Here is a 25,266-nt window from a genome sequence, read left to right as displayed (position 1 = left end):
CACACACACACACACACACACACACACACACACACACACCTAACAAAGCTTACAAGAGAAAGGTGTTTTTTACGGAACTTAAGCCTTTCTAAAAATAAAAAATAAAAAAAAATAGAAATAGAAATAAAAACCTTCACACACACACCCCAACCCACCTGGTTTGGGTGCCTCCAAATGTGCGGATTGAGCCCTGAGCAAGGAAGGGGGATGGGCGCGAGAAGTGGTTGGTGACAAAGTGGAGGGCAGAGCCGGCAGAGGCATCGGGAGTTGGCTGGCGAGCTGCGCCAGAGGCAGGTGCCAGCTGAGAGTGGGCGGAGGTGCGGGCGCCTGGCCAGGCGGGTGGAGGCCCGGGTTACCTCTGCCTCTAGGAGTCCGGGCGCGCGTAGACAACGCCTCGAGGCGCCCCGGCTTCGCAACTCCCCACTCCCGCTGCCCGTGCCAGCCGGGGACACGAGCGTCCCCGCCACCCGCAGAAGGAGCCTCAGGAGCAGTCGCGGCCGCAGCTGAGCGACAGCATCCTCAGGAGAGACGCCCCAGGCTCCGCAGCCGCCTGCCTCGGCCCGCTCTCTGCGCTCCTCCGGGCCGTCGCCGCTGCCTGGCCGCTGGAGGGACACCGGGGCCCTTCACCTGCCCAGGGCGGGCGGGCACAGGGCAGAGAAGGCGTTAGAAGCGGGCGCCCAGGAGACCCCTTCTCAGCGTCTCAGCGCGTTGAGGAAAAGAGACAGCCGCGAGCCCCAGCGCTCCTTGCACCGGGTCCCCAAGTTCAGGGCGACACCCCTTAAACGGGGTCTGTCCCGCACGGTGAGCTCTCCGGCCGCATCGGCCCCAGCCGGCCCTCAGGACTCCAGGCGCCTCTGGTGCCTGCGCCCTAGGCGCCCTCCCGGGTCCCCGGAGACGGCCCGCCCGCCCCCAGCGCCCACCATAGCCCGCGCGCCCCGGCTGGGCCATGCCCGGGCTGCGCCGGGACCGCCTGCTGACCCTGCTGCTGCTGGGCGCGCTGTTCTCCGCCGACCTCTACTTCCACCTCTGGCCCCAAGTGCAGCGCCAGCTGCGGCCCCGGGGGCGCCCGCCCGGCTGCCCGTGCTCGGGTCGCGCCTCCTCCGCGGCGTCCGCCGCCTCCTCGAATCCTGGCACCATCGCGCACAACTTTTCCCAAGCCGGGCCCCGGGCTGAGCAGGACCGCGGCGGCCGCAGCAGCCCGCGCTCCAAGCTGCAGGCCCTCTTCGCCCACCCGCTGTACAAGGTCCTGGAGGAGCCGCCTCTCCTGGGTCCCGAAGACTCGCTCCTGGCCAGCCAGGAGGCGCTGCGGTATTACCGGAGGAAGGTGGCCCGCTGGAACAGGTGAGGACCCCGCCCGGGAGACCCGAGCACCCGCGCGTCAGCCCGGCCTCCCAGTCCCATTCTCCCCTGCCGCCCGGTCCCTGGGCTGTGGCGACTTCGCCCAGTCCTGAAGCCCTGTCACTGCGCTTGGAGTGTGGCCCCCGCGCAGACCCCCACCAGCAGTTGCGGACCTCAGAGTTCAGGCCCGAAGTAAGATATCTGTGGCAGAAAAAGTTTCTGGGCAGCGGCGCCAGAAAGAAATGCTCTCAGCCACTCCCCTTGAGCTCCCTGTTGTTGGCTGCCTAGCCCCACTCCTGCTCCCTGGTGCCTTCCACCCCCTTTCTCTTTGTCCTGGTCTGGAAAGCCGCTGCTGGACTTCGGTTTTTAAGAATGAGGTTTCCAAACAGAGCAACTCCAGAGCTGGTTCAAATTCAGCACTTGCCTCTGCTCTTTGGGCAGACCTGGGCACTTTCCAGAAAGCATGTTTACTCCCCCCAAGACCCAGCTCTTTCCCTTCCTTAGCCCTCTGCCCAGTGTCAGAGAGGACAGGATGTCAACAGGAGCAGTACCCTAACACAGCCACCCACTGTATTCAAACGTGGCTTGACCCTGTCTAAACTGAAGCGCTCTAAACTGAAGGCAGTTTATTATCTTTTATTATCGTGATGATTTGGGTTAACTTGGATCTGAAGGTTGATGCCTTTGCAGAGAACAAAAAAAAAAAAAAAAAAAAAATCTGCCCTTGATGTTTTTTTTAACCCAAGCAAAATTTAGAGGGGGAGGGAAATGGGGGAGGGCTCCCAAACATATTTAAGATAAATTTAAGAAGGGTGTTTTGGTGAGAGGGTGGGAAGTATCAGAGAAGGCAGAGTAGTTAGCCCAGAGTAGAGATCCCCAGCTCATGACAGAAAGCCTTTGTAGGAGTTAAGGACTGTTTTGAAGTACGAAACTTGTCTAAATATCACTTGTAACCAGAATTCACTTTCACACCATACCCATCTTTTTTCTCAATACAAGAGATTTCAAGACATGAGATGTCATCAGTAGTTTTATAGCTCCTCTGGAAGATGAGTAGACCATAAATCTTGGTTGAAACTCAGAGCTAGCCCAATTTAACTGTTTGCTCATTATTCTGTAGTGCTTAAAAATGAAGGGAGGGGGCGGGAATCAAACCCTTCGGAAAGAGGAAGAAGTTGAGAGTTATTGGCTGAAATCACTGTGGTGAATTTCAATTGCAACTCTGTGGCTAATGATTTTATATTAGAAAGAAAGCGGTTCTCAATTTCATTGTTAATTGCATGCAATAAAAAGACAGTTTGAGATTGCTTTTCAGACACTGTCACTTTCAATATTACCTTTATTTCATCAATAACATGGGACTCTGGATCAGTGAACTAGGAAATTTTGCCCTTGGAAACATTATCTACACATTTATACAGATTTGAGAAAGAGGGACTATGGGAAGTCATTAGCTTTTGTAAATGTGGATCAGTGCTCACTCATTTACTCACATTTTTGTGGCCTTAAACTTCCCTTATGATACTTTGGTCTAGAGGAAAGTCCAGAGACACACACATGCACAAACACACACACACACACACACACACACACACACACACACACTTTCTGACCAGAATTGATGTTGATCATTTAACAGGGGATCAAAGGGACCTGGTGACCTTGCTGTATTCAGAGGTCACAGAGTAGTTTTATGTGAATGGTTGAATATGACCATTTCCCAAGCAAGGTTTGTGGGCTACCACAGAGGATCGACTGCACTGATAAATGTGCAGATGGGTGGTTCACGCCTATAATCCCAGCTACTTTGGAGGCTGAGGCAGGAGGATGGAAAGTTCAAGGCCAGCCTGGGCAACTTAGCAAGACCCTATCTCAAAATATAATTTTTAAAAAAAGAAAAAGAAACTGGGGACATGGCTCAGTGATAGAGTGTTTATCCAGCATGTGCAAGGCCCTGTGTCCAATCCCCAGTGTTTCACCTCAGTGCCAGAGAACACCTTCCCTTCACCCAAACTGTACTGTAAACATCAACAGGATAATATTAATAAGCAGATGTGTAGTGACTTATACCAGTGCTCAAAATGGAAGCGAAAGATTCCTTAGCTGGTGTGGATTTGAACCACGCCCAGAGTTCTCTTGTAAGATGTAGTAAGTATGAATACTACTCCCTTTAGCCAGGGGGAACCCTCACTTAGGCACATGACCCTGAGGACATGAGGAAGTGCAGATGAAGTTCAAGTACTGCTATGGTGCACAGGGCCAGAGGAGCCACCGCATCCCTCTGTGGACACATAATCGAAATAGATAGCAAAGGAAGAACCAACGTATGGCCTGGCTAATTGTTTGTCTCTTGCACAGACAGACAAGCCCTCCTTGTCCATAGCCCCAAACCTGCCAATATGTAAAATGCAGTGATTTATAAACACATGTGGATACTTCCATGCCAGTAATTACCTAACATTAACTACCATCCAAAATAAGCATATCAGCAAACCGTCTGCCCCGCCAAGAAAGGTGCAAGTCACAAAATAAGCCAAATCAGCATCCTTTGCCACTTGCCCAGAAGAGACCATTAGTCTAAGTAGTTTCTCTTCTTTATTTTTTATTTTTTATTTTTACCACCACACTAATAAGTTATGGTATGAAGTCAGAGAGTGTCTTTCTACAACTCCAGCTCATTACTGACAGGAGGTAGGTGATGGCTTGTCCCCCCACACAGCACAGGATGAAGCTCACCTACTGTTGTGAATGATTAGGCTCTTGGTCGATATTTGTTAGTTGGATGTCAATATTTAGTCATGTTGAAATGCAGAAGGCGGTACGCTGAGTGCAGGTGGGCTGTCCGTGTGCCCCCTGGCCCCTAGCCTTCAACAAACCTGCTTAACCCTCGTTTCCTCTCTCCCTCCCTCCCTCCGTCCCTCCTTCCCTCCTTCCCTTTCTCCCCACGAATGTAACCAAGTGTGGCAAGTCCAAGTTTAAAATGTAATCAGGGAAAGTGTTTCTGTCAGGTCGTCAGCCGCTGATCACAGCAGGCAAGCCGACGCCAGGCTCCATCAGGCCCCCTGACACCTCTGGCACCTGTCTGGAATAATAGCGAAGAGGCAGGAGCGCAGGGAGCAGGGAGACGTCATTTTCACTATTCCTGGCCAGGAACTAACAAGCCAGAATTGTGCTGCTCTCAGTTTGGGTCCTTAATGGGCAATGATGGCAGCCGGCCTCACCTGGAGCTCAGGTGAGTGGTTCATGTTGTTGCTATACCAACATCCTTAAAGGCTGAGTCTGGGGTTTCTACTCTGGCCCACAAGCTGCCCAAGCCAGACAACATCCTTGGACATATCAAAACTAGTCATCTTGGCCTGGCCTTCTGCCAACACATTTTTGGTCGGTTCTTCTGTAACCTTTGGTCTTGACCAAAGGCAAGGTCAAATAGGGTCGTGTCTCCCTGTGCAGAAACTCCAGCAGCTACAAAGCAAATGTGAGTTCCCTGCTCTCTGCTTTTCTTCCTGAACGTCTTGGTCAGGTATCAACAAGGTGTTGCTGTTCTGCGATGCGAGAGTCAGCATCTCTCAGACTCATGCACGCCTGTGTGTCCCCCATCCCCGGAAGCCCTTGCCACCCCCTCTCCTACCTCTTTGCCATCACTGGAAGTAAGCCTGGCCCCGAGTCTCTGAAAATCACAGCAAAGAGACTGGGCAGCTTCTCAAAAGTGACAGTTGTTCAAGGGGAGGAAATTGGCTGAAGTTTTCCTGGGGTAAACTTTGAGAAGATCCAGAAACCAAGCAGATAGGAGAGGGAGGGGGACAGAAAGCCAGGATCTGAGATGAAAAAGAGAGTTCAGCTTATAATAAGAATGGTGTAGTGGAGGAGTGTTTGAAGGATAAGCTGCTTGCCCCTATCGCATCCATGACATGAACGATATAATCTCTTCACTCTCCATCCTTGTTGCTCTTTGCAGTTCATCTTATAACTGCCCAGGGCTTTTGAACCGTAGCTTCCTTGTGAGCAGTTCAACCCACAAGGCGGACCAAACACTACTGACTTACGAATGGTGGTCACTTTCCTTTCTCCCAGCAGCAACAGGGCCTAGGCCCCTTTTCTGATTCCGAAGTGGTCAGGCATGGCCTCCTGCAATTTGAAAATGTCCCTGAGCCACACCAGCTGTGTGTGTTCAGCAGAGGGCTGGGGATCCATTCCCATTCCTCCAATTAGAGCCTGGCTTGGCGGGTTTTGGAAAAGCTATTATTTTAGTGGTTTCTGAATCCCCAGACTTGTAGCTGAAAAAAAAAAAAAAAAAAAAAAAACCTCTTCGCTCTTTTCAGAATTGAAAAATCTCCCTGCAGATAGTTCCTGAGGGGGACAGTCTAAAAGGCCATCTCCAGGTTTCTTCTGCTTCGTTCCAAACCCTGGTCCTCACTACCACAGCAATGACCTAAATCAGGGAGAGCATCCATTTTCTCCTTTCAAGGAGGACAGCACTTCCTATTCCAGCCAAAAAAAAAAAAAAAAAAAAAAAAAAACAGAATTTGTCTTATTGTTCCCAAGTCTTAACAACCTCCTTCTACCCCAACCCCAGATCTCATCCATCCTAGAAACCCAAGTGGCTAATTTTTCTCGTGCAAATCCTCCTACCTGGAACTTGCTTGCTGTGTGCTGGGTATTTTCCATACACTTGTTCATTTAGGCCTCTCAGCTTCTCCACAAGTAGGTGCATGAGGTCAGAGATCCAAGGTGGTCTCCCTAGGTTTCCAGCCTCCATGTACACACACTCTCCCTGTTATTCAAGCCAGTACTGATTTAGATACTGATGCAAGGGATTTTATGGATGTAATTAAAATTCCACGTTCATTGCCCTTGGGAGAGGGAAATGACCTGGTAAGCCTAATCCAATCACATGCACCCTTAAAGCATTTTCCTGAGCTAACGAAACCTAAGGAAGCCAGATATTAAAAGTACATTGTGCCATTGCTGACTTAAAAGGGAGGGGACCATGAGGCAAAGCATATGAGTGACCTTAGGAGCTAAGATTACCCCTAACCTACAGACAGCAAAAAAAAAAAAAAAAAAAAACCCAGAGACTTCAGTCCTACAACCACAAGAAAGTGAATTCTGCCACCAACAAGAATGAGCTTGGAAGCAGATTTTTTTTTCCCCCTTAGAGCCTCCAGATGAGAACTTGACCTGGCTGAGCTCCTTAACATCAGTCTTCTGAGAGAGTGTGGCCACAGCAGGTTGGGCTTCTGACCTCCAAACCCAGGAGCCACGGGATGCTAAAGGAATGTTGTTTTAAGCTATGGGGCTTGTGGTAATTTGTCACAATAGAATGTGAATACGGAGGAAATAGGATGAGAAGGTTATACAACCTGCTCAGAGTCGGGCAGCTAGCATACCACAGGCAGGCTCCACAATCCATGTTCTCATACACCAACTCTGCCACCCTGTGTCCCTCTGTGTCCTTTCCTCTTTGGGAAAGTCTTTCCTTTCACGCACTCGGATCCCTCTTGAGCTCTAGACATCCTTTCCACATAGACCATACTTTTTAATGCCTATATCCAGCTGTAACTTCATGGAGCTTTGAAAGAGAATGAAGAGCCACTTGCTCTTGGCATGAAAGGCCCCCAACTTGCACATGGTCACCATGATACATCTGTTTCATGGTTTGCCACAGGGTAGAGCCAGAATAAATATCTCAGGAATGCCAAATTGGTAACAGATGACACCAGGGTTTAGGAGCTTTGGGTGAATGGCCTGTTATCTCCTATGAAAAAGGCCTGGGACAAAAGCCATTCCAGTTGTAACCCTCCCCCTAGAACTCGTCTACCCCTCCTGTAAACGTCTAGAGCAAAACCACTCCGCCGAGACCCTCTGAAATGTGTATCTGGGGTGCCCTCCCTCTTGCAGTAGGCTGAGTAAACTCCATTTCAGAAGTGGGCAGGGGGAGTACCAAGGTAAGCTGGGAACGTGTCGTTACCAAGATGAGGGAATTTCTTCAGCTTCCTGTGCTTTCGGAGGAAGAGCAGCCAAGAAGTCTTGCACCAAAGAAAAAATGGGAAACACAAAGAACTTGACTTAACCAAAGCAATCCCTGCCCTGCCCACTGGCAGGTGCTGACCTGTATTTTTCTCGTGATTATTCATTAAGCTAGAGGCCGATGAGAGCCTGCAGATTCTGCTGAAGTAGGCTTGCAGGTGGCTGGAAGCCGAGTGGGGATACCATTATAAACAGCTGTGGTTTTAGCAGGGCAGAAGTTACTACCTGTTATTATAGGCAGACACACACACACACACACACACACACACACACACACACACGCACACACTCGCCTAATGAAAACCACAGTGTGGAAAAAGGCTTAGCTCTTTTTTTGGTGCCCTGTCACTTGGCAGAATGTCCTCTGGTTGAAATGTGAAATCAGGACAGAACTGAGCTTGAGTGCTTGGGAGATGCTAGCATCCAGCACTTTCCATCCCTGGAGCCTGGCTTTTGGAAGCCAAGCGCCGGGGGCAGCCAGGAGAATTTGGCTTGAGCGAGAGGCAAAATGGAGTCCCAGAAAAGGGCTTATTTTGTTGGATTCACTAGTAATCAACCAGATAATAAATTTGGGAAGCCCCAGGAAGCAGAGCATAGTGAAGGACTATGGTTCCCTTGCAGCCAAGTGCCTGTAAGTAAAGTCAGCAAAATATGGAGAGGGAAAGAGGAACTTAAGGAATGCAGGTACGGGGACACAGGACTAAGAAACTGGACCCTTTAAAAAAAATGGTGGCCTAGGAAGAGAGGGGAGTTTTAAGACTTAGGAGAGATCGATGGTCCAGAAAGGCATCCACTAAAGAATAGCAGAGCTATTCAGCCCTTGGAAGCCAAGCAGATTTGCCTCAGCCAACTTGCCTTCTTCGATCACCAACATCTGGGTCAAGCTCCACGGGTCACAGGTACATGTTTTGATGATGCTAACCAAAAATGAAATCTCCACAGAAAAACAGGTCCTCTCTCCTGGCCAAGTCACGTGTCCCATGGGGTTGGTTTTGTCACTTGAAATGGGATTTTGTACTTCTGATTCATTTTTCTTCGGTATCTGGAAAGTCACAAATCCTGCAGGGAATGTGTGTCTATCCGTTTTCAAAGCCCAACTCATGTTCTCTATTATCCTGAGTTAAGGATTATGTATAACAAGTGGCTGCTTATCTCTGCATTCTGTGCTCCCCTGAGCACTCAGCGATACTAGAGAAAGTCAGATTGACCAACTAAAATTCCATAATCACACTCAACCTCTTATCATCCAAAATTTCACTGCAGGAATTTTTAAAATTTTTTTTCATTTGTCCTTTTTTAGTTATACATGACAGTAGAATGTATTTTGACATCGTACGTACATGGAGTATAACTTCCCATTCTTGTGGCTATACGTGATGTGGGGTTACACTGGTCGTGTATTCGTATATGAACATAGGAAGGTTATGTCTGATTTTTTTCTACTGTCTTTCCTATTCCCATCCCGCCTCCCTTCCCTTCATTCCCCTTTGTCTAATCCAATGAACTTCTATACTTCCCTCCTCCTCTTATTGTGCATTAATATCCACATATCAGAGAGAACATTTGGCCTTTGGTTCTTAGGAACTGGCTTATTTCACTTAGCATGATAGCCTCCAGTTCCATCCATTTACTGGCATAATTTCACTCTTCTTTATGGCTGAGTAATTTCTGTTGTATAAATGTACCACATTTTCTTTATCCATTCATCTGTTGAAGGGCACCTAGGTCGGTTCGTTCATATTGTGAAAATGAGCTGCTATAAACATTGATGTGGTTTTGACATTACAGTAGGCTGATTTTAAGTCCTTTGGATATATGCTGAGGAGTGAGATCACTGGGTCAAATGGTGGTTCTATTCCCAGTTTTCTGAGGAATCTCCATACTGCTTTCCAGAGTGGTAGCACCAATTTGCAGTCCCACTAGAAATATATGTCACTGCAGGAATTTTTTAACTGGGCTCATTGAATCCCAATTGAGTGCAGGTGAGATCCATAGTTCCCTTAAGTTATGCAAAATTTGCACCGTGTACCCATTCACTTTCCTGGGAAACAGTTCATTCTATTTGCAGAGTCAACCCTGTACTCATGGAGATAGTTTGGTTTCACAAGGCAAAAAAACCAATCCCACTAGACTAAGCAGAAATAGGAAATGTAGCGGCTCAAGCAAGGGCGGAGGGCTGGCCTCTCACAACTGGAAACAGGCTTGGGCCTCTGCATCTGCTCTCCCTCTCTGTCGCCCGTCTGCCTGCCTGTCTTCATTCCTTCTGTGACTCACCTCCCACCAGCCCAGGAGCAGAGGCTTCTTGGCCTTCCTCCTTCAGCCTCCTTGGCCTCTGTGCCTCCCAGAAGAGTTAGCCTCAACCCCCTCCTTAAAGCAAGGTGTCTTTATTTATTCTCTTTTTAATCTGTTTGTTTATGGATAAAGTTTTCTGGAGCCTATTTTTAGAGGTCAAAAATGGAAACTGACTCAGCATTTCTTCTACAATAATCCTAATCCTCACCAAAGCTAACAGATGCGGAGGTTGAGTGGACCAAGTACACGATATCATCCTCCTCCCATATTAACCCAAATATTTAGAAATAATAACGACTTGCTTCACTTTATCAAGTTCATTAAAACTTGTATTTTAGAAGTGTATCTCCAAAGACCGTTACTTATCCATTCGTCTATAGGGTATTTTTTATGTAGGTTAAGTATCTCTTATTTGAAATGCTTGGGACCAGACACTTTTGGGATTTCAGATTTTTTTTAAATTTTGGAATATTTGCATGCGTACTGAGATTTCAGGGCTGATAACCAAGTCTAAACATGAAATTTATCTGTATTTCATATGCACCTTGTACAATGCACCTTGTACACATAGCCTGAAGGTAATTTTACACAATATTTTTAGTGCCCCTAAAATGTTTTGATGCCGTAGTGTCCCATGAGCTCAGGTGTGGAATATTCCACTTGTAACATCATTTCAACAGGCAGAAAGTTGGATTTGGGGGCATTTAGATTTTGGACTATTGTGTTAGAGATGTTCAACCTAAAATCATCGTTAACATTAGTCTCATGAACGTAGAGTCATTTCTTCTTCCCGGAGCTCTTTGAAATCATCTGTAAGGAGTTCACCAGTGAAAGCACTGGTCTATACACCAGTAAGAGATTGACCTGAATGTTCCCAATGGAAGGCATCTGGTCCATTCGTGGTTTATCATAAACCAGCTCCACCCACTGCCCCAGCTTGGCTGGCCTTCAGTTGTCCACAGCAGACTCTGGGTGGGGCTTGGGGAAGGCATTTGGTAGGAGTCACGGGTACTGCCCTTGTATCGACCCTGGAGGCCAAACCTCTAAGTGCACTCTCCACTGAAATGCATGAAAACCTGCCCACGTGGGGGTCGCTCTGCTGGGAACCACCCTCCACACAACGCAAGGGCACCAAAGCACACATCGGGAGATTTGTGTTCCCCATGATTATCCATAATTATAATCATTATGCTATCATGGTATAATGATGAGAAATTGAGAAAGGATCTTCTAGTAGAATCTTCTATCAGAAAGTTTAAAATATCATCGAGGATAGGTTTTCTGCCACAGACTCTTCAACCCCACTGTCCTGGACCTTTTGGAAGAGAAGAGCCCTTATGAGCTGCCTGCAGGGCCACAGCTGGGTGTCTGAGATGTCACACTCCCAGGAAGTTGGAAGTCAGGACTCCAAGCCAGGGGATCACTCAGCATTTCCTGAGCAACTTCTGGAAAAGGGATTAGTCACTGTATTTGTTTCCTAGAGCTGCCGTAAGAAATTGCCACTAAGCCGTGGATGGTGGCATAAAATAACAGACTTCTTCCCGGGTTCTGGAAGCTGGAAACCCGATGTCAGCAAACCAGTGCTCCCTCCAGCGGCTCTGGGGGATAATCCAGCCTTTGCCTCTTCCACCTTATAGTAATGGATCGCATTCTTTGACTTTCGGCCACTTCAGTCCTGTCTGTGCCTCTGTGGTCACACTGCCTCCGGCTCCATCTCCGGCCTGTGGTGTCTGTATCTCTCTCCCGTCAGAACATTTGTCATTGAACCAGCCCAGGATCCTTAACTGAGTTGCATTTGCAAAGACTCATTTTCTAAACCAGGACCCATTCCCAGGTTCTGGGGCTCAGGTCAGGGACATGTCATTTGGGGACCGCCACTTAACCCATGACACCCGCATGTCATTACAAACACAAAGGCCCTGCAGTAACCTTTAAAACAATGTTTTTTAATCTTGGAGATAAAAGAGAATCAAAGGTTATATGTTAGACAATCTTTTAGATAGATCATAAAATAATCATGAAATGTTGCAATATAAAATAAATGTAAAATGGCTGAAAAAAATTGGGCCAAAAGGAAAATCAGGATACATAAGACAATAGGGCCGGGAGTGAGGATTCTCTCGGAATGTTTGCCATGAAAACCTGCCCCCCACCCCCAGCTGCGTCTATTCAAAACCAGCGAGGGGCACACAAGAATGTGGTGATTCCCAGTGGTGACCCAGAAAAGTCTTCTGCAGTCTTCCCCACACCAAAGAGGACCAGTGTGGTCGGTGGAAGGACTGGCATCCTCCACCACATCCTTAAGGGAGTTTCCCAGTGGAGGCTCTTGGTGCATCCCTCGGCACAGCAGAATGCGCTGTGCCCCAGAGCGTAAAACCCACACCCATAGACAGAGGCTCCACAACCCCGGCCTGGTCCTTGCGCCTGCTGGATTGTCTCATTGAAGGAAAGAATTTAAAGCCTTGAGGTTCCAGAGCAGTGGCAGCAGTTGGATCTCTTGGGCTGTCCTGCAGGAGCCTCACCTTTATCTCACGGCCTCTGGTCAGCATTGAGTGACAGTGCATTTAGGATAAAACTCCCAGCAGCGTCTGAACGGCAGCTTTCCTGGGTCGTCACTCATTGCAGAGGAACAGACTTGGTAATTAGCTGAACTTGGAGGCAGGAACAACAGGCTCTTGATGTAGGTTGTGGAGTCACATGGAATAGGCTTGCGGACTCAAAGCCACTGACCACTGTCCAGAGAAGGGCCAAATCCAAAGGCCAGCCTGGATTCTCCTTGCATTATACTTTTGGATCTGCTATGACGAGCCGATGGGTAATCAATCATCCATACACCATGGAACATGTCTGCAAGTTTGGGAGCCAGAAAAATATTCAAATAGATTATAACCAAATGGAAATCATCCATAAAGCAGCCATTGGATGGCTAATTTATCAGTGGCCCCTCCAGTTGATTGCATTGCAAACTGAACACCCCAGTTCACGGTGAGGAGGCATTCTGCTCTCTTATTAACCACGAACCCATTAAAAGGTGGGAGAAGTCAGCCAAAAACGATGAGCTTGGATTTAGAGCAGTTGATGGGCAGCCCTTGGTTTTTGGCAGTCACAGAGCCAGTGGGCTGTAAAGGCCTCCTGTGGTTTGTGATAGTAAAGCCATTTTTATCTGCGTGCGTTAAAAAAAAAAAAATGTCTTTGCTCTTCATGCGTCAGGCAGGGGCTGCTGTGCCCAACTCATCCAGAAGAATTATTTACTCATGAAGGTATAGATTCAGAGGCTGCTGAGTCAGGGTAGTGGGGGCCCACTGGAAAGGATTAGCCGGCTCCTTCTGGTTTTCTGGCTCTTCCTGTCCAATCCCCCAGCCAAAGGGGCTAACGGCTGCACTCTCTCTCTCCAAGACCATCGGGGATCCTAACACCACTTGATACCCTCTTGTTTATTGATCTGCTTCATAATAACGTCACTAGATCATAAGCTCCGTAAGGATTTTTTGGGGGGTTGAAAGATGACTCTAAATAAATAAATAAATAAGATGTATCCATGTCCTAATCCCCAGGTGCTGTGACTGTGATCTATTTGGGGAGAAGTTCTTTGTTAATATAATTAACTTGAGAATGGATTAATTGACTCTGGTTGAGAGAGGAATTATTCGGGTGGTTCCCAAATTCTACACCAAGTGTCCCTAGAAGAGAAAGGCAGAGGAAGATCAGACACAGACGGAAGAGGAGACCAGGTCATTGAGAAGGCAGAGGCTGGAGTGAGGTGGCCACAAGCTAAAAGGGCACCAACAGCCACCAGAAGCCGGAAGAAGCAAAAATGGATTCTCTGTCAGGGTCCCCAGGAGGAGCACAGCGCTGCCCAGACCTTGATTTCAAACTCTCTGACTCCAGAACTGTGAAAGAGAACATTTATTTTAAGCTACAGGTGTGTGGTCATTTCTTGCATCAGTCACAGGACATTAACGGAAGAAAGGAAGCGTGTTTGCCCTGGTATTTAAAATGTAGTCATAGGCCCTTGATAAATGTTCAGTAAATGAATAAAGAGGAGTGCTTAAACTCTGGGTTTGAATCCTGGCTCTTCCTCATAAGTACTACGATGCATGAAGCTTATTTCCCTCAAGCCTCAGTTTGCTGGTCTGTGAAGTGGGATACCTACCCCGAGGTGTGGCTGGGAGGTAGAGTCCGAGTTTGTAGGTAATGCACAGAGCTGGATTCCTCATTCATTGGATGCTGAACCAGCAGCCGATGAAGGATCACTTGTTGGTTATTCTCTTATATCCTGTCAGTCAGCTTTTTGTCACTGTGACAAATAACCTGAGAAAAACAACTTAAAGAAGGAAAAAAATCATTTGGGTTCATGGTGCCGTAGGGTTAGATCATGGTTGGCTGGCTCCATTGCTTTGGACCTGAGGTGAGGCAGAACATCATGGAGGAAGGATGTGGAGGAGCAAAGCTGCTCACTTTGTGGCAGCCAGGAAACAGAGAGAGAGGGAGGAATGGACCAGGAAAAGACAATAATCCCAAGGCCATGTCCCTAGTGACCTTCTTCCTCCAACCATGCCCACTGCCTACAGTTTCCACCATCTCCCAGTAGTCCACACAGCAATCGATGGGCTGACTCACTGAGGAGATCAGAGCCCTCATGAGCCAACCACTTCCCCCAAAGCCCCACCTCGGAACATTGATTCCTTGGGGACTAAGCCTTCAACACGTGAGTCTTTGGGGGATACTTTACATGCAGACCATAATAGTTCCATGAGTTCCATGATTCCTATTGATATCCAGGCCCCTGCATTTACATTCGATGCTCTAGCTACTGATGGAGAAGCAGCATCCGTGGTCTCCTAAGGCCAGGGAAAAGTACTAGTGCTTCCTGCCTGGCCATTGCCCTCCCTTGACCTAAATGCAGCTGGTCTTTCCAGACAGAAAACACAAGTTGATCTCCCCTCCCTCACTGTGATGTCAGATAGCTGGGGATTCCAGGTGGGGAGAAAACAGCAACAGTCTGCAGTCAGTGCACCTGTTTCAGAAACTATGCACCCACACACAATGCACACACGCACAAAAGCACACACACACAAATGCACATGCACACACACACACATTGCAGATTCTAGGTCTCCTCTGTTTGTTTGTTTGTTTTTCTTGCAACAAAGCATGTATTAAACAGGCTGCTGTCTGTTCTTGGGAGACCTTTCCCCTCTAACCATGCTTCTGGAGGGTTAGAGACATGGCTGGCAGCTGACCCTCGTCACGCACTTTGTGCTCATCACAGTTTTTACACACTATCTCATTTGATCCTCACGACAACCCCATAAGTAGTTACCATCATTATCCTCATATTCAGATAAAGGAAGTGGCTCCAAGGGGCTGGGGTACACAGAGATTTCAACATCACATCTTTGGGACTCCAGAGCTGAAATTTAGCACTGAGTTTAACTTCATCTTGTGTCTTAAGCTGGGTCCTGGAAACATATAGGAGACAAGACTTGCGCTCAGGAGGTTTAGTGGGCAGCGCTGTGAGGGGTCCAGAGATTAGTGAGGCAGCATTCTTCCAGAACCTTCTATATGATAAGGTAGGCGGCTGTGGCCTTTCTGGAAGGCAAGTTGGCAATAATCATCAGAAGTTTTAAAAATGGTCCAAATCATGAATCTTTCTATCCCATACACAAATTTTTTTAAGACCAAAAAAAAAAATGTTTGGCTTCTTATAATCAGAAGGAAAATCATTATAGGTGGACTCTCTCACCCATAGTCTGATTTCACGCTTGGGTTTGATCACGTGCAGCCACTTACTAGGAGTAGCACGTTGAATGAGTCATCGGTGCCTACACCTGACCATGGCAGTGATAACGAGGACATTACTGACCTCCTAAGGAGTTTCTGTGAGGGTTAAAGGAGCTAAACTTACAAAGTGCTGAAAACAGTGCCTGGAGCAGGATGAGGCTGTGCTGTCAGCCAGCTGTCCTTCCTGTTGTCACCTGGAGGCCCCTCTTGGTCTTCTTCCTCTGATTTTTGCTCACTGGGACAGAAACCTCTGTGTCCCCCGCTCCTGGGAGGGTGCGTGATAAGCCCCATCTCGTTCAAATCCTTCCCAGCCCACTGGAGCTCAGAAGCCCCACATCACCATCTGGAGGTCTCTCACTCAACTGCGGGGCCAGCAGGGCTCTGTCCCTGTGAGGGCAGGATGGGGTCAGCACCCAGTTAGACCAGAGTGGAAACAAGGGGTCCGTTGCGACACAGCATGAAGCCAGCTCTGAGAAGGAGAAGCGATTGTATTTTTTACCAGAAGGGAAGTGCATGTTGGGAAACCAGCCCATTTGGCAAAACCTCACAAAATCTTGGTACAGTCATTGCTTTCTCAGCAGCAAACGAACAAGCAGGTTCAGCGATTCTCCCACCACACCACCATCACGCTCTTTAAGGAGTCACCATCAAAATTAAAATTTATGACAAAGCATCACTTGCTCTGTGGCCACTAGGGAAGAGCAGAAAAGGGTCAGGTCAAAAACTTAGCTTTGAGTCCTTCTTCACTTACTCTATTTTACTTCATGAATCTTAATTTCCTTAATTTGCAGGGCCCCAGGGGGATTGGAATAAGGGACAAACCCCTCAAAATACCTTTGGATTAAGCTCTGCACACATGCACATTAATAGTATTAAATAAAAAGACATATCATGTGTGTTTAAGTACCAAGAGGCTGTAACAGAGGCATTACAGCTCAACAAAATCCATGTCCCCTTATGGTGTCCCAGCCCCCTTGCAGTTAGGTGGGGTCACATGACCAGCTGTAGCCAACGGGATGCCAGCTGAAGTGAAGTACATCACTTCCTTTGAAAGAATTCAGAGCCAGTACTGAACCCTCCAGTTCCTCTCTTTTCTTTCCCTGATGACCGTGAAGGTTACAAGTCGGGATCTTGGTATGTCCATTAAGCATGGTCCCTGAGTCATTCTGTAGAGCAGAAGCCCTACTGACCTTCATTAGACAAGTAGCATAGTCCACAAATAAGCCTATGTTGTGTGAAGTCACTGAGATTTCAGGATTAAGTTGTTACTGTAGCAGAACCTCACCTACCCTGACTAACACAGCAGGTAAATAGTACAGATGGATTTTGCTCTACTGACTCAAGCATGAAAGAAATATGACACTGATTTATTTTTCAAAAATCAAATCAAATGAGATCCTAAGCCCCTTTTTAGTTTAGATTGGGTGGAAATTCAATCTCAGTCACTAACAGAGCTCCTTTCCCCAAGCCCCTTTAGAGTAATTATCTGAGGTCTGAGCAGCATGACATTGGAAGGGGGCCATCCCTGTTCCATCACTGGAACTCATGCAGGTGGGTAGCTCTGTTGCTTCTGGGTCAAGCTCCAGCACAAGATGAATTTGCTGAGGCTGGATTTCTGGAGGCCTAAAATGTGTCTTCCTAGGCATTCGCCAGGCATCCTCCATCACCACAGGTCATGTCCAGGAAACAGGCCAGACAGGACCTCAGCCAACTCTCCTTTCCTAATCTTAGAATCTTCATGCTTCCCCCAAATGTCATGCTTCTTTATGCACTTCCTGCTTTCTGCCAAATCCCCCTGCCTGACACTCCTTCCCTGGGTCTAGACTTTGAAACAAAGAATCCGGGGAAGGAGTGAAGAAACTGTCCCTGAATCATAAACACCATCTGAGACAAGGAAACAGGCCCAGCTACCCTCTTAGGATCGGAATAGGGAAAATTCTGGAGGAACAAAAAAATACATTACTATCTCAATTAATTACCTTTACCGTATGGTTGACTGCTCATGCTGAGAAGAAAAATAAGCCAGAAAAATCCACAATTATTCTGTTTGCAAATCAAGTGGAAAAAAATAATATCATTCAAATTAGTACTAGCTCACAGGCCAAGGACTTGGAAGAATTTAATCTGGGTAAACCACAAGGAAATCTGCTGATAAACCATGAAAATATGTGCCCCTAGCCTAACCCCCTTTTGCAATCGCCCACATTCAGATTCCCCACATTCAAATCTTTATCTCCTTCCAGTGCCCATGCCTGTGTCGTAGGGAGTGAGGCAGAGTTCCAACACGTTTAAAAACAAACGTATTCTGGTAAATTATTGATCATTAGAGGACCCAGGGTGTGGGTTTTTAGACCTCCTGAATTCTCTTGGTCCACTCCCAGGACTCAGGAAAATGGTAGAAGAGACTCATGTCCCTCCAATGATTCAATGTTGATGGCGTCTACTAATTGTGTATGTGTGTGTGTGTGTGTGTGTGTGTGTGTGTGTGTGTGAGAGAGAGAGAGAGAGAGAGAGAGAGAGAGATTGATTTTAGAATTGTACAGTGAGTGGATGAAAAGTACCAAAATTGTGACATGTAAATAGATGGATGCCGTATCTTTTGCAAGACGCTCATGTGTTCGTGTCTTATCAATGTGCGTCTTAGGTGGGTTATGAGTCTAAAAAGTAAATGCCTGCTGACTCAAATGTGTGCGTCTTAACAATGAAGTCACATTTTTAATTTTTGCTGTGTCGAAGATATGGAAGGAGTCTCGGAGGCCCCGTGGAAGGCTTTTATGCTGTCTATGGAAAATATTAAATTGCATGGAGTCCAAAATCCATCATAGCAATTTTCAGTTGTCATCAGAGGATTAAGTGCTTAATTTGCTCATGAGTCTGTGGCGCTAGCCCAGGGTTTCTAACCTCAGTGTTACTGACATTTGGGGCCAGTTGATTTTCGGTTGTGTGGATTTGTCCTTTGCATTATAGGATATTTACAGCACCCCTTAGCACTTCCCCCATCAATTGTGACAACCAGAAGTGTCTCTGGACACTGCCAAATGTCCCCAAAGGCGCGAAATCACCCCTCATTGAGGACCACAGGTCTACACTGCCCAGTTAACAATCCTATGAAAAGACATAGACTGTGGCCTGGATGCTTCTGCTCTGTGAATCATCCCTTCACAATCCACCGCTCAGTCTGGTGGTAACATCTCCTGTTTCTGGAAATGGGTGCATGCAACAGAGAATCCGGGGAGTGGCCCTGTGCCGTGCACGGCCATGATGTAAGAAATCCCTCTGAACTGTAGCCTCTCTCTGAGCCCTGACCATCTTTTTTTTTAATATTTATTTTTTAGTTATAGGTGGACACATATCTTTATTTTTTTAATGTCATGCTGAGGATCGAACCCAGGGCCTCATGCGTGCTAGGTGAGCACTCTACCTCTGAGCCACAATCTCAAGCCCCAAGCCCCGACCATCTTTAGATGTAGCACCCCCAGAGCCTGCAGCTCCTTCCGTACTTACTTCTGCTGAGCCTGTGGTGTCTGTAACCATTTCGATTCTTAGCTCTATGGCCAGAGAATAGAAGAGAATGGGCTAGAATCTCAGAAACATTGCCCGGCTAAAAGGAAGCTTCTGGATCCCTGGTTTTTGCCTGTGGGCATCGTTCTTTTGTTCTCCCCGAGGGTGTCCAGTCTACCCCCAACTTCAGCACTGGGTTGGAAAGTTGCTGTGGAGGGAGAGATGGAGGTTTCTCACTGAAGTCACAGTCCCAGCCCCTGGAATGTCCCTTCTGGCTTGCCATAGTCATCTAGCTCAATTGGGGGCCATCTAGACTCAGATCTGTCAGGCTATCCAAAGTCAGCAGGGGCTGAGCCAAATGGGTGACCCTGCCACATTGACAAGACCATGAAAAAAAAAAAAAAAGGCCCCATGTTGAGTCATGAGGAACCAGGTCTCCTAACCTTATCTCCTATTTCTGCATCAGTTGAGCAAGTCCCTTTACCCCTGGTCCCCAGCGACCTGTAACTAACATTTCCACAATCCCCTCCGGCAAGTGTCCGACAGGCATGTACCCCGAGGCTGTCCCTACCTGGATGGCTTCTCCACGCAGCATTCATGGACCTACAAGTCCCTCTCGTGGGGAGAGGGACAGGCAGCAAGGGAGCCCAGGCTGGTAACTTCCTCCTGAGGAGCCTGAGGGGTCAAGGAGCAGGGGCCACGGTGGGTCGCAGGGAGGTGAAGAGCTTGTCCTGAGAGCCAGTCACCTCTCGCCAGCCAGGGGACCTCGAGCGAGCCCATCTGTCAGTCTCCCCATCTGTGAGACGGCCAACAGCGGACCTGCTTCGCGGGATGTTTGGGAGGATGATGGATTAATACAGGTGAAGGGCTTCACCACAGGTCCCTGCGCAGAGCGAGGGGCCCAAGACATCCTGAGCCAGTAAGAGCCCAAGGGGGAGAGTGAGAGCCCTGGGGACAGGCGCGAGGGGCAGGGGTGGAGCCCTCAGGCAGGACCCCTGAGTACTTGCTTGTTCCCTCCTTACAGGAGCCGTCTCACTGACTGGCCATCCACTCACAGAGCTCACTGTCCATCCCTGTTTCAGAATTTGGGGTGGGATAGAGAGGCAACCACCCCTCCCCAACCTGCCCCATCCACGTCCCCCAGCGAGAGTTCCCAGGCTCAGGAATGGTGGCTCTTTGGGGATGCCCTTTGAACTTGGTCTCGGGAGCAGCAGCGCCCAGGGTCCACGCCATGCCTGGTGGCCTCCTCCCAGCTCCACCAGCTACAGCGCCAACAGGTGCTGGTCTTGGTCCACTACCACGGCCATCACACATGGCCACAGGCTGGATGGCTTAAAACAACCGAAGTTTATTCTTCTACGTTTCGGGAGGCCAGAGTCCAAACTCAAAAAGTATGCAAGACTGTGCTCCCTCCTAAGGCTCCAGGGGAGGACCCTTTCTTGTCTCATCCAGCTTTTGGTGACTCCAGGTATTTCTTGACTGTTCTCCCTTCAAACCTTTCTCGACCACTGGGGTCACATTGCTCCTTTTCTTCTCTGTCCTCTTCTCTGTACACATCTATTAACCCAGGGGCACTTTACCACTGAGCTACATCCCCGATCCTTTTTACTTTTTATTTTGAGCCAGGGTGTCACCAACTTCTTTAGGGCCTCCCTAAGTTGCTAAGGCTGGCCTCTGAACTTCTGAACCTCCTGCCTCAACCTCCTGAGTCACTGGGATTTACAGGTGTGTGCACCTGTGCCCAGCTTATAAGTGTCTATCTTCTGAGGGTACTTATGATTTCATTTAGATCACACCCAGATAATCTAGGATCATCTCACCATCTCAAGATCCTCAGCATAATCACATCTTCAATTCCCTTTGGCCACATAAGACAACATTCACAGTTTCCAAGGATTAGGGCAGGAGTATCGCTTAGGGAGTCATTATTGAGCCTCCGGTAGGGCAATACTAGGGAATGCAAATTAGAACTCTTGTCCTCACCAGATAAGCAGAACTCAGGCAAATGGGACATTAAGCAGAAATTTCAAGTATTTCTTCACACTCCTCTTTCCCCACATGAGGCACAGAGGTACCTATATCGATGGAAAAATCACAGTAATAATAACTCACATAAGCAATTATCAATCCATGTAATCCTCACTAAAATCCCATGAGGCAGGTACAATTATTCTCCTTTTCCAATGGGATAAGGCACAGAGAGATCAGATAACTTGCCCTGGGTCACACAGCTTATGAAAGGTCAACTAAACCAGACTTGGGTACCTGTCCCACCCTCCCTATCTCTAGATTTGCAAACTCATCAGTAATAGTGACTCTGATTTACAGACACAGTAGTTCTTCCCCCATCACCTCCTCCTAGAGATCAAGCTGACTCGAGCTAGCAGGGCAGAGACCCCTTCGGGGATGTAGGGCAGATTCCCAAGGGTGGGCGCACCTTTGTCCTGCCCGTCTCAGCTGCCGTGACACCCACTCCACATTACTGCTCTGACCTTCTCTTACTCAGGAACTGGCTGGAGAATCAAGACGGTCTGTTAGATAGAGCCCCTGACTTCCCTAAAATAAGGTGCCTGAAAGCGACATGCCAGGTGTTCAGGAACTATTTCCAGATCACAAATCGCACAGTCGTCCCAAAGCTGACAAAGCTTCATCCCAGGGACCCTCCTCACTTCCCCCGAGGGTGCTGGGAGCAGCAGAGTTGGGATTGAGAAGTATTTCTACTAAGTATGAGATCTCAGAAGCAGGGGACCTTACCTGTTGACCAGGGCAACTTGCTGATCTACTTCTTATTCTACATGCAGAGCCAATTCTTACTAATTCATCATCTTGTACTCTTCCTAAGGATGTCCTCCCATATCATAGGAGCTACAGGTCCCCAAAAAACCTGAATCCTACTTTTTTTTTTGTCCTGGAGAGACAGAACAGTTCGTCTCAGCCAGGAGGGAAGCAAAAACAACTCTGAGAAAATGATTTTTCTAAGACCAAAGTCAAGGATAAGAACATTGAACTAGACACATGGATCAAACAGATGTAATATTTAACTGAAAGCTAAGCGCCGTAGAAACCCACCATAATGCTTTCATAATCTCCTTTATAACAGAATACGTCTGGAAGTTCATAAAATGAGGACGACCCACCTTAGGAACTCCAGGCTAACACAGAGGGAATTCTGGTACGGTTTCTGTGCTCAAGATATTTCCCCCACCCCCAGCCTGACTTTTGATACTGGTGTTTTGGAATGTGATGGAGCTTTCTACAGCAGGAAACTTGTCTGGGCGGCTAATAATCAGTTATTTATAGAGCATTGATTGTCTGCAGAGCACTTTGCCAAATACCAAGGAGGATGCGAAAGAAATCCAAGTTAGATCCTTGCCTTCAATAGTTTAGAGCTTAGTTAAGAAGAAAATATACGACCCTGAGCCTTTCACGCTTTGTCTTCCAATGTCACATGACCAGTAAACTGAGCTTACAACATGAAGAATTTTGCCTCCGTGCCTGACAGTCCCATCTTCCTGCTCAGGGTCCCAGGCCACAGTGACCAAGGTTCCACGAAGTTCTGCAGGTCACCCCCATCCTCACCCAGGTGATGGGGCAGGAATACCCATCCCAGCTCTCCATCTGGTGGAGCACCTCCTAGAATTACTCAGGAATGAACATCTCCAGGAAGTGAACTGTGATTCAAACAATTAAGAAATAGTTTAGAGATTATCACCAAATCCCCACCCCCCAGGGAACCTCAGTGTGAGCTCTCAAAGCAAAGAGTGTCCGTTCCCCTAACAGCTTGGAAGCCGGTGAGTCCAGCAAAATATAAGTTCTGCAGCATGCAATTTAAAGAGCAGTGCTCAGGAGAATTTGGCACCATTGCTCTTGAAAGAGAGGTTGTAGCCAGATGCCAAAGGCAGACTAGTTATGTCAACAGAAAGGACAGAAGTTATTTCCTATTACCAGGTTAGTCTACCCAGAATCAGGAGACCTGGGAGGTTTAAGAGAAGACACATTGGAAAGAAAGAATAATGAGAGGTAAGATTTCTGGATATTTTAATATAGTTAACATCTGATATCTAAAAAGCTTGCAAGGTTACTTCTCTTATTCCGGGGACTGGAGGAAGCCTGTGATTCCCACTAGCTGTCTTTTCAGAAAAATACAGAGGACAGTTCTCACAGAGCTGTGCCTCCATGGGGGGGGGGGGCGAGATAAGGAGCACATTCCTCCACCAAAATGAGTTTTGAGCCAAATGCGAAGGAGCCAGCGTCAAGCAAAAACAGAAATAGACTCTGCCCTTTGGGTGCTAGGGGTGGATAAGCAAGCACAGTGAGAAATGGTAATGCAGATTGCCTGCAGGAGGAACACACCACACACTGGAGCCCAGAAACAGGGACAAGGGACCTCATGCAGACTTCCAAGAGCCTGAGACTCAGGCTGGTAGGCAGAAGAGAAATGTATAAGAGGGGAGGAAAGTGTGACCCAGGCTAAGGAGAGAGCATGTTCTCGGCCTCTGTCATGAAGGGATCACTGCCTTTGTAGCTGAAGTAGAGGAACAGGGTCCAGACCAGTGAGTCCAGTAGAACTTTCCGCAACGAGGGACGTGTTCTACAATTGCACTGCAGCCACACTTGGCTCTCTAAGCAGTTCAGATGTGGCTGCTGTGCTGATGAACCAAATGGTTAATTTCATTTCATTTTAATGAGTTTCAGTGGAAACAGCCTCATGAGGCTGGTGGTTCTCACATCGGCCAGTCCAAGCCCTGCAAGTGATGTTAGAGAAGCTTGTCTATTTGACGGTACAGTGAGTGGCTTCTGAGCAGCTGACAGGGTTAGGATTGCATTATTGGAAAAGCCAGCATTTTAATTACAATCAGAACTGATTAACAGGGATCTCGATGGGCATATCCAGGTAGGAGGCTCTTGGAGGAGTGCAAGTAACTGGGGTGACGATGGTAGCCATGAGATGGGTGCACAGATCCAAGAGCTATTAAAGAAGTAACACCTACCTGATCTGTTGATGGAATGGACATTGTGGGAAGAGAGAGAAATTTCAGGGGAACTCCTGGGATTCTGGCTCAGCCACCCAGATGGAGAGTGGTGTGCATCAGCATCTTGAATCCCTTCCAAGCTCAGTCCCCATCCTCCAGCTTCAGTATGATTGGCTGCTAGCAGCTTCTGGATCACCCTGGAGGAGATCCAGAAGTACCTGGGAGTTTTGCTTTGTTTACATTTAGGAGAAAAATAGCCATGGAAAAGAAGTCCCTGGAACCTTTGGGGGAAAAGAGTCTTTGTAGATGTGGTTAAGTGAAGGATCTTGAGATGAAGAGATGATTCTGATTGTCTGGGTGGACTTGAGAGAGAAGAGGGAAAAGTGAGGCAATCTCAGGGGGAGAGATTCCTGATGCAGCCACCAGCCAGGGAGCACCCGGAGCTACCAAATGCAGGAAGGATTAAAGAACAGATCCTCCCCGGAGCCTTCAGTAAGTGAGCACTCCTGGCAGTACCTTGATTTGGGATTTCTGGCCCTCAGAAGTATGATAACAAATTCCTGTTGTTTTAAGCTACTAACCTGGTGGTGATTTGTCTTGGTGATACTGAAAGCTCACTCCCTGTCCCCAGTGCTGCTCCCATAATGAGGACAAAGTTTTGAGGAAAAGGAGAAAGAAGTTCTGATGCTTTCCTAGCAAAGGAGAGACACGGGGGACTCCTGTGGCAGAGGCTATGATTCTGTCAGGGGAACAGGGGGCTTTTAAAGAGGTGATTCAAAGGCTACACTCCAGCTGTGCCCTGTTGGGAGTCACAATTCATTTGCAGCCTGAGTCATGGCTGTTTCTTAGATTCACAGACGTCAGTTTCGAAGTCCAGACTCCTCCACTCCTGTGGTCTGTGAGCCAAAGGGTGGATAACTCAGCCTAGGAATGGAAGAAAGTTAATATTGTTTCTCCCCATGATTAGGGAAGGAGAGAGCAAGAAAGAAAAAGAAAAAAATATGTGTCTGTTTTAAAGGGCTGGGAATATAGCTCAGTTGGTAGAGTGCTTTCCTCACATGCACAAGGCCCTGGGTTCAATCCCCAGCACCACACACACACACACACACACACACACACACACACAAAAGTGTGTATATCCATTTTTAAATAAGCCACAGTGGCAGAGAATCAAGGCTTATGTTCAAATCATGAAATGAACAGGACCCCTGACAGGTGGTAGTCGCAGAAAACTAATACACTCCCCACTCCCCCTTCCCCAAGGGACAATCATAACCAATGACTGATCAGACTCCCCAAGTCCTGGGCCTCAATGTAGGACAAACTTTTAGGTACAACAAGCCCAAGAGTT

General features: G+C 47.7%; 1 protein-coding gene across 3 annotated transcripts in view; it reads left to right on the top strand.

Annotated features, from left to right (window-relative positions):
• Positions 1 to 220: 220 nt before the first annotated feature.
• Positions 221 to 25,266, top strand: part of FAM20A (FAM20A golgi associated secretory pathway pseudokinase) — a 50,636-nt gene continuing 25,590 nt past the window's right edge. For all 3 annotated transcript variants that reach the window (XM_081271032.1, XM_081271030.1, XM_081271031.1), the window contains exon 1: positions 221 to 1,341. In XM_081271032.1, coding sequence (XP_081127158.1) covers positions 947 to 1,341 — 395 coding nt within the window. In that variant the 5' untranslated portion in view covers positions 221 to 946. The remainder of the gene's footprint in view (positions 1,342 to 25,266) is intronic.

This window comes from Spermophilus citellus, assembly GCF_964194105.1.
Source record: "Spermophilus citellus genome assembly, chromosome: 17".
Classification (NCBI taxonomy): domain Eukaryota; kingdom Metazoa; phylum Chordata; class Mammalia; order Rodentia; family Sciuridae; genus Spermophilus; species Spermophilus citellus.
The sequence above is the reverse complement of the archived record's forward strand: the minus strand, read 5'-3'. Positions and strand labels throughout refer to the sequence as shown.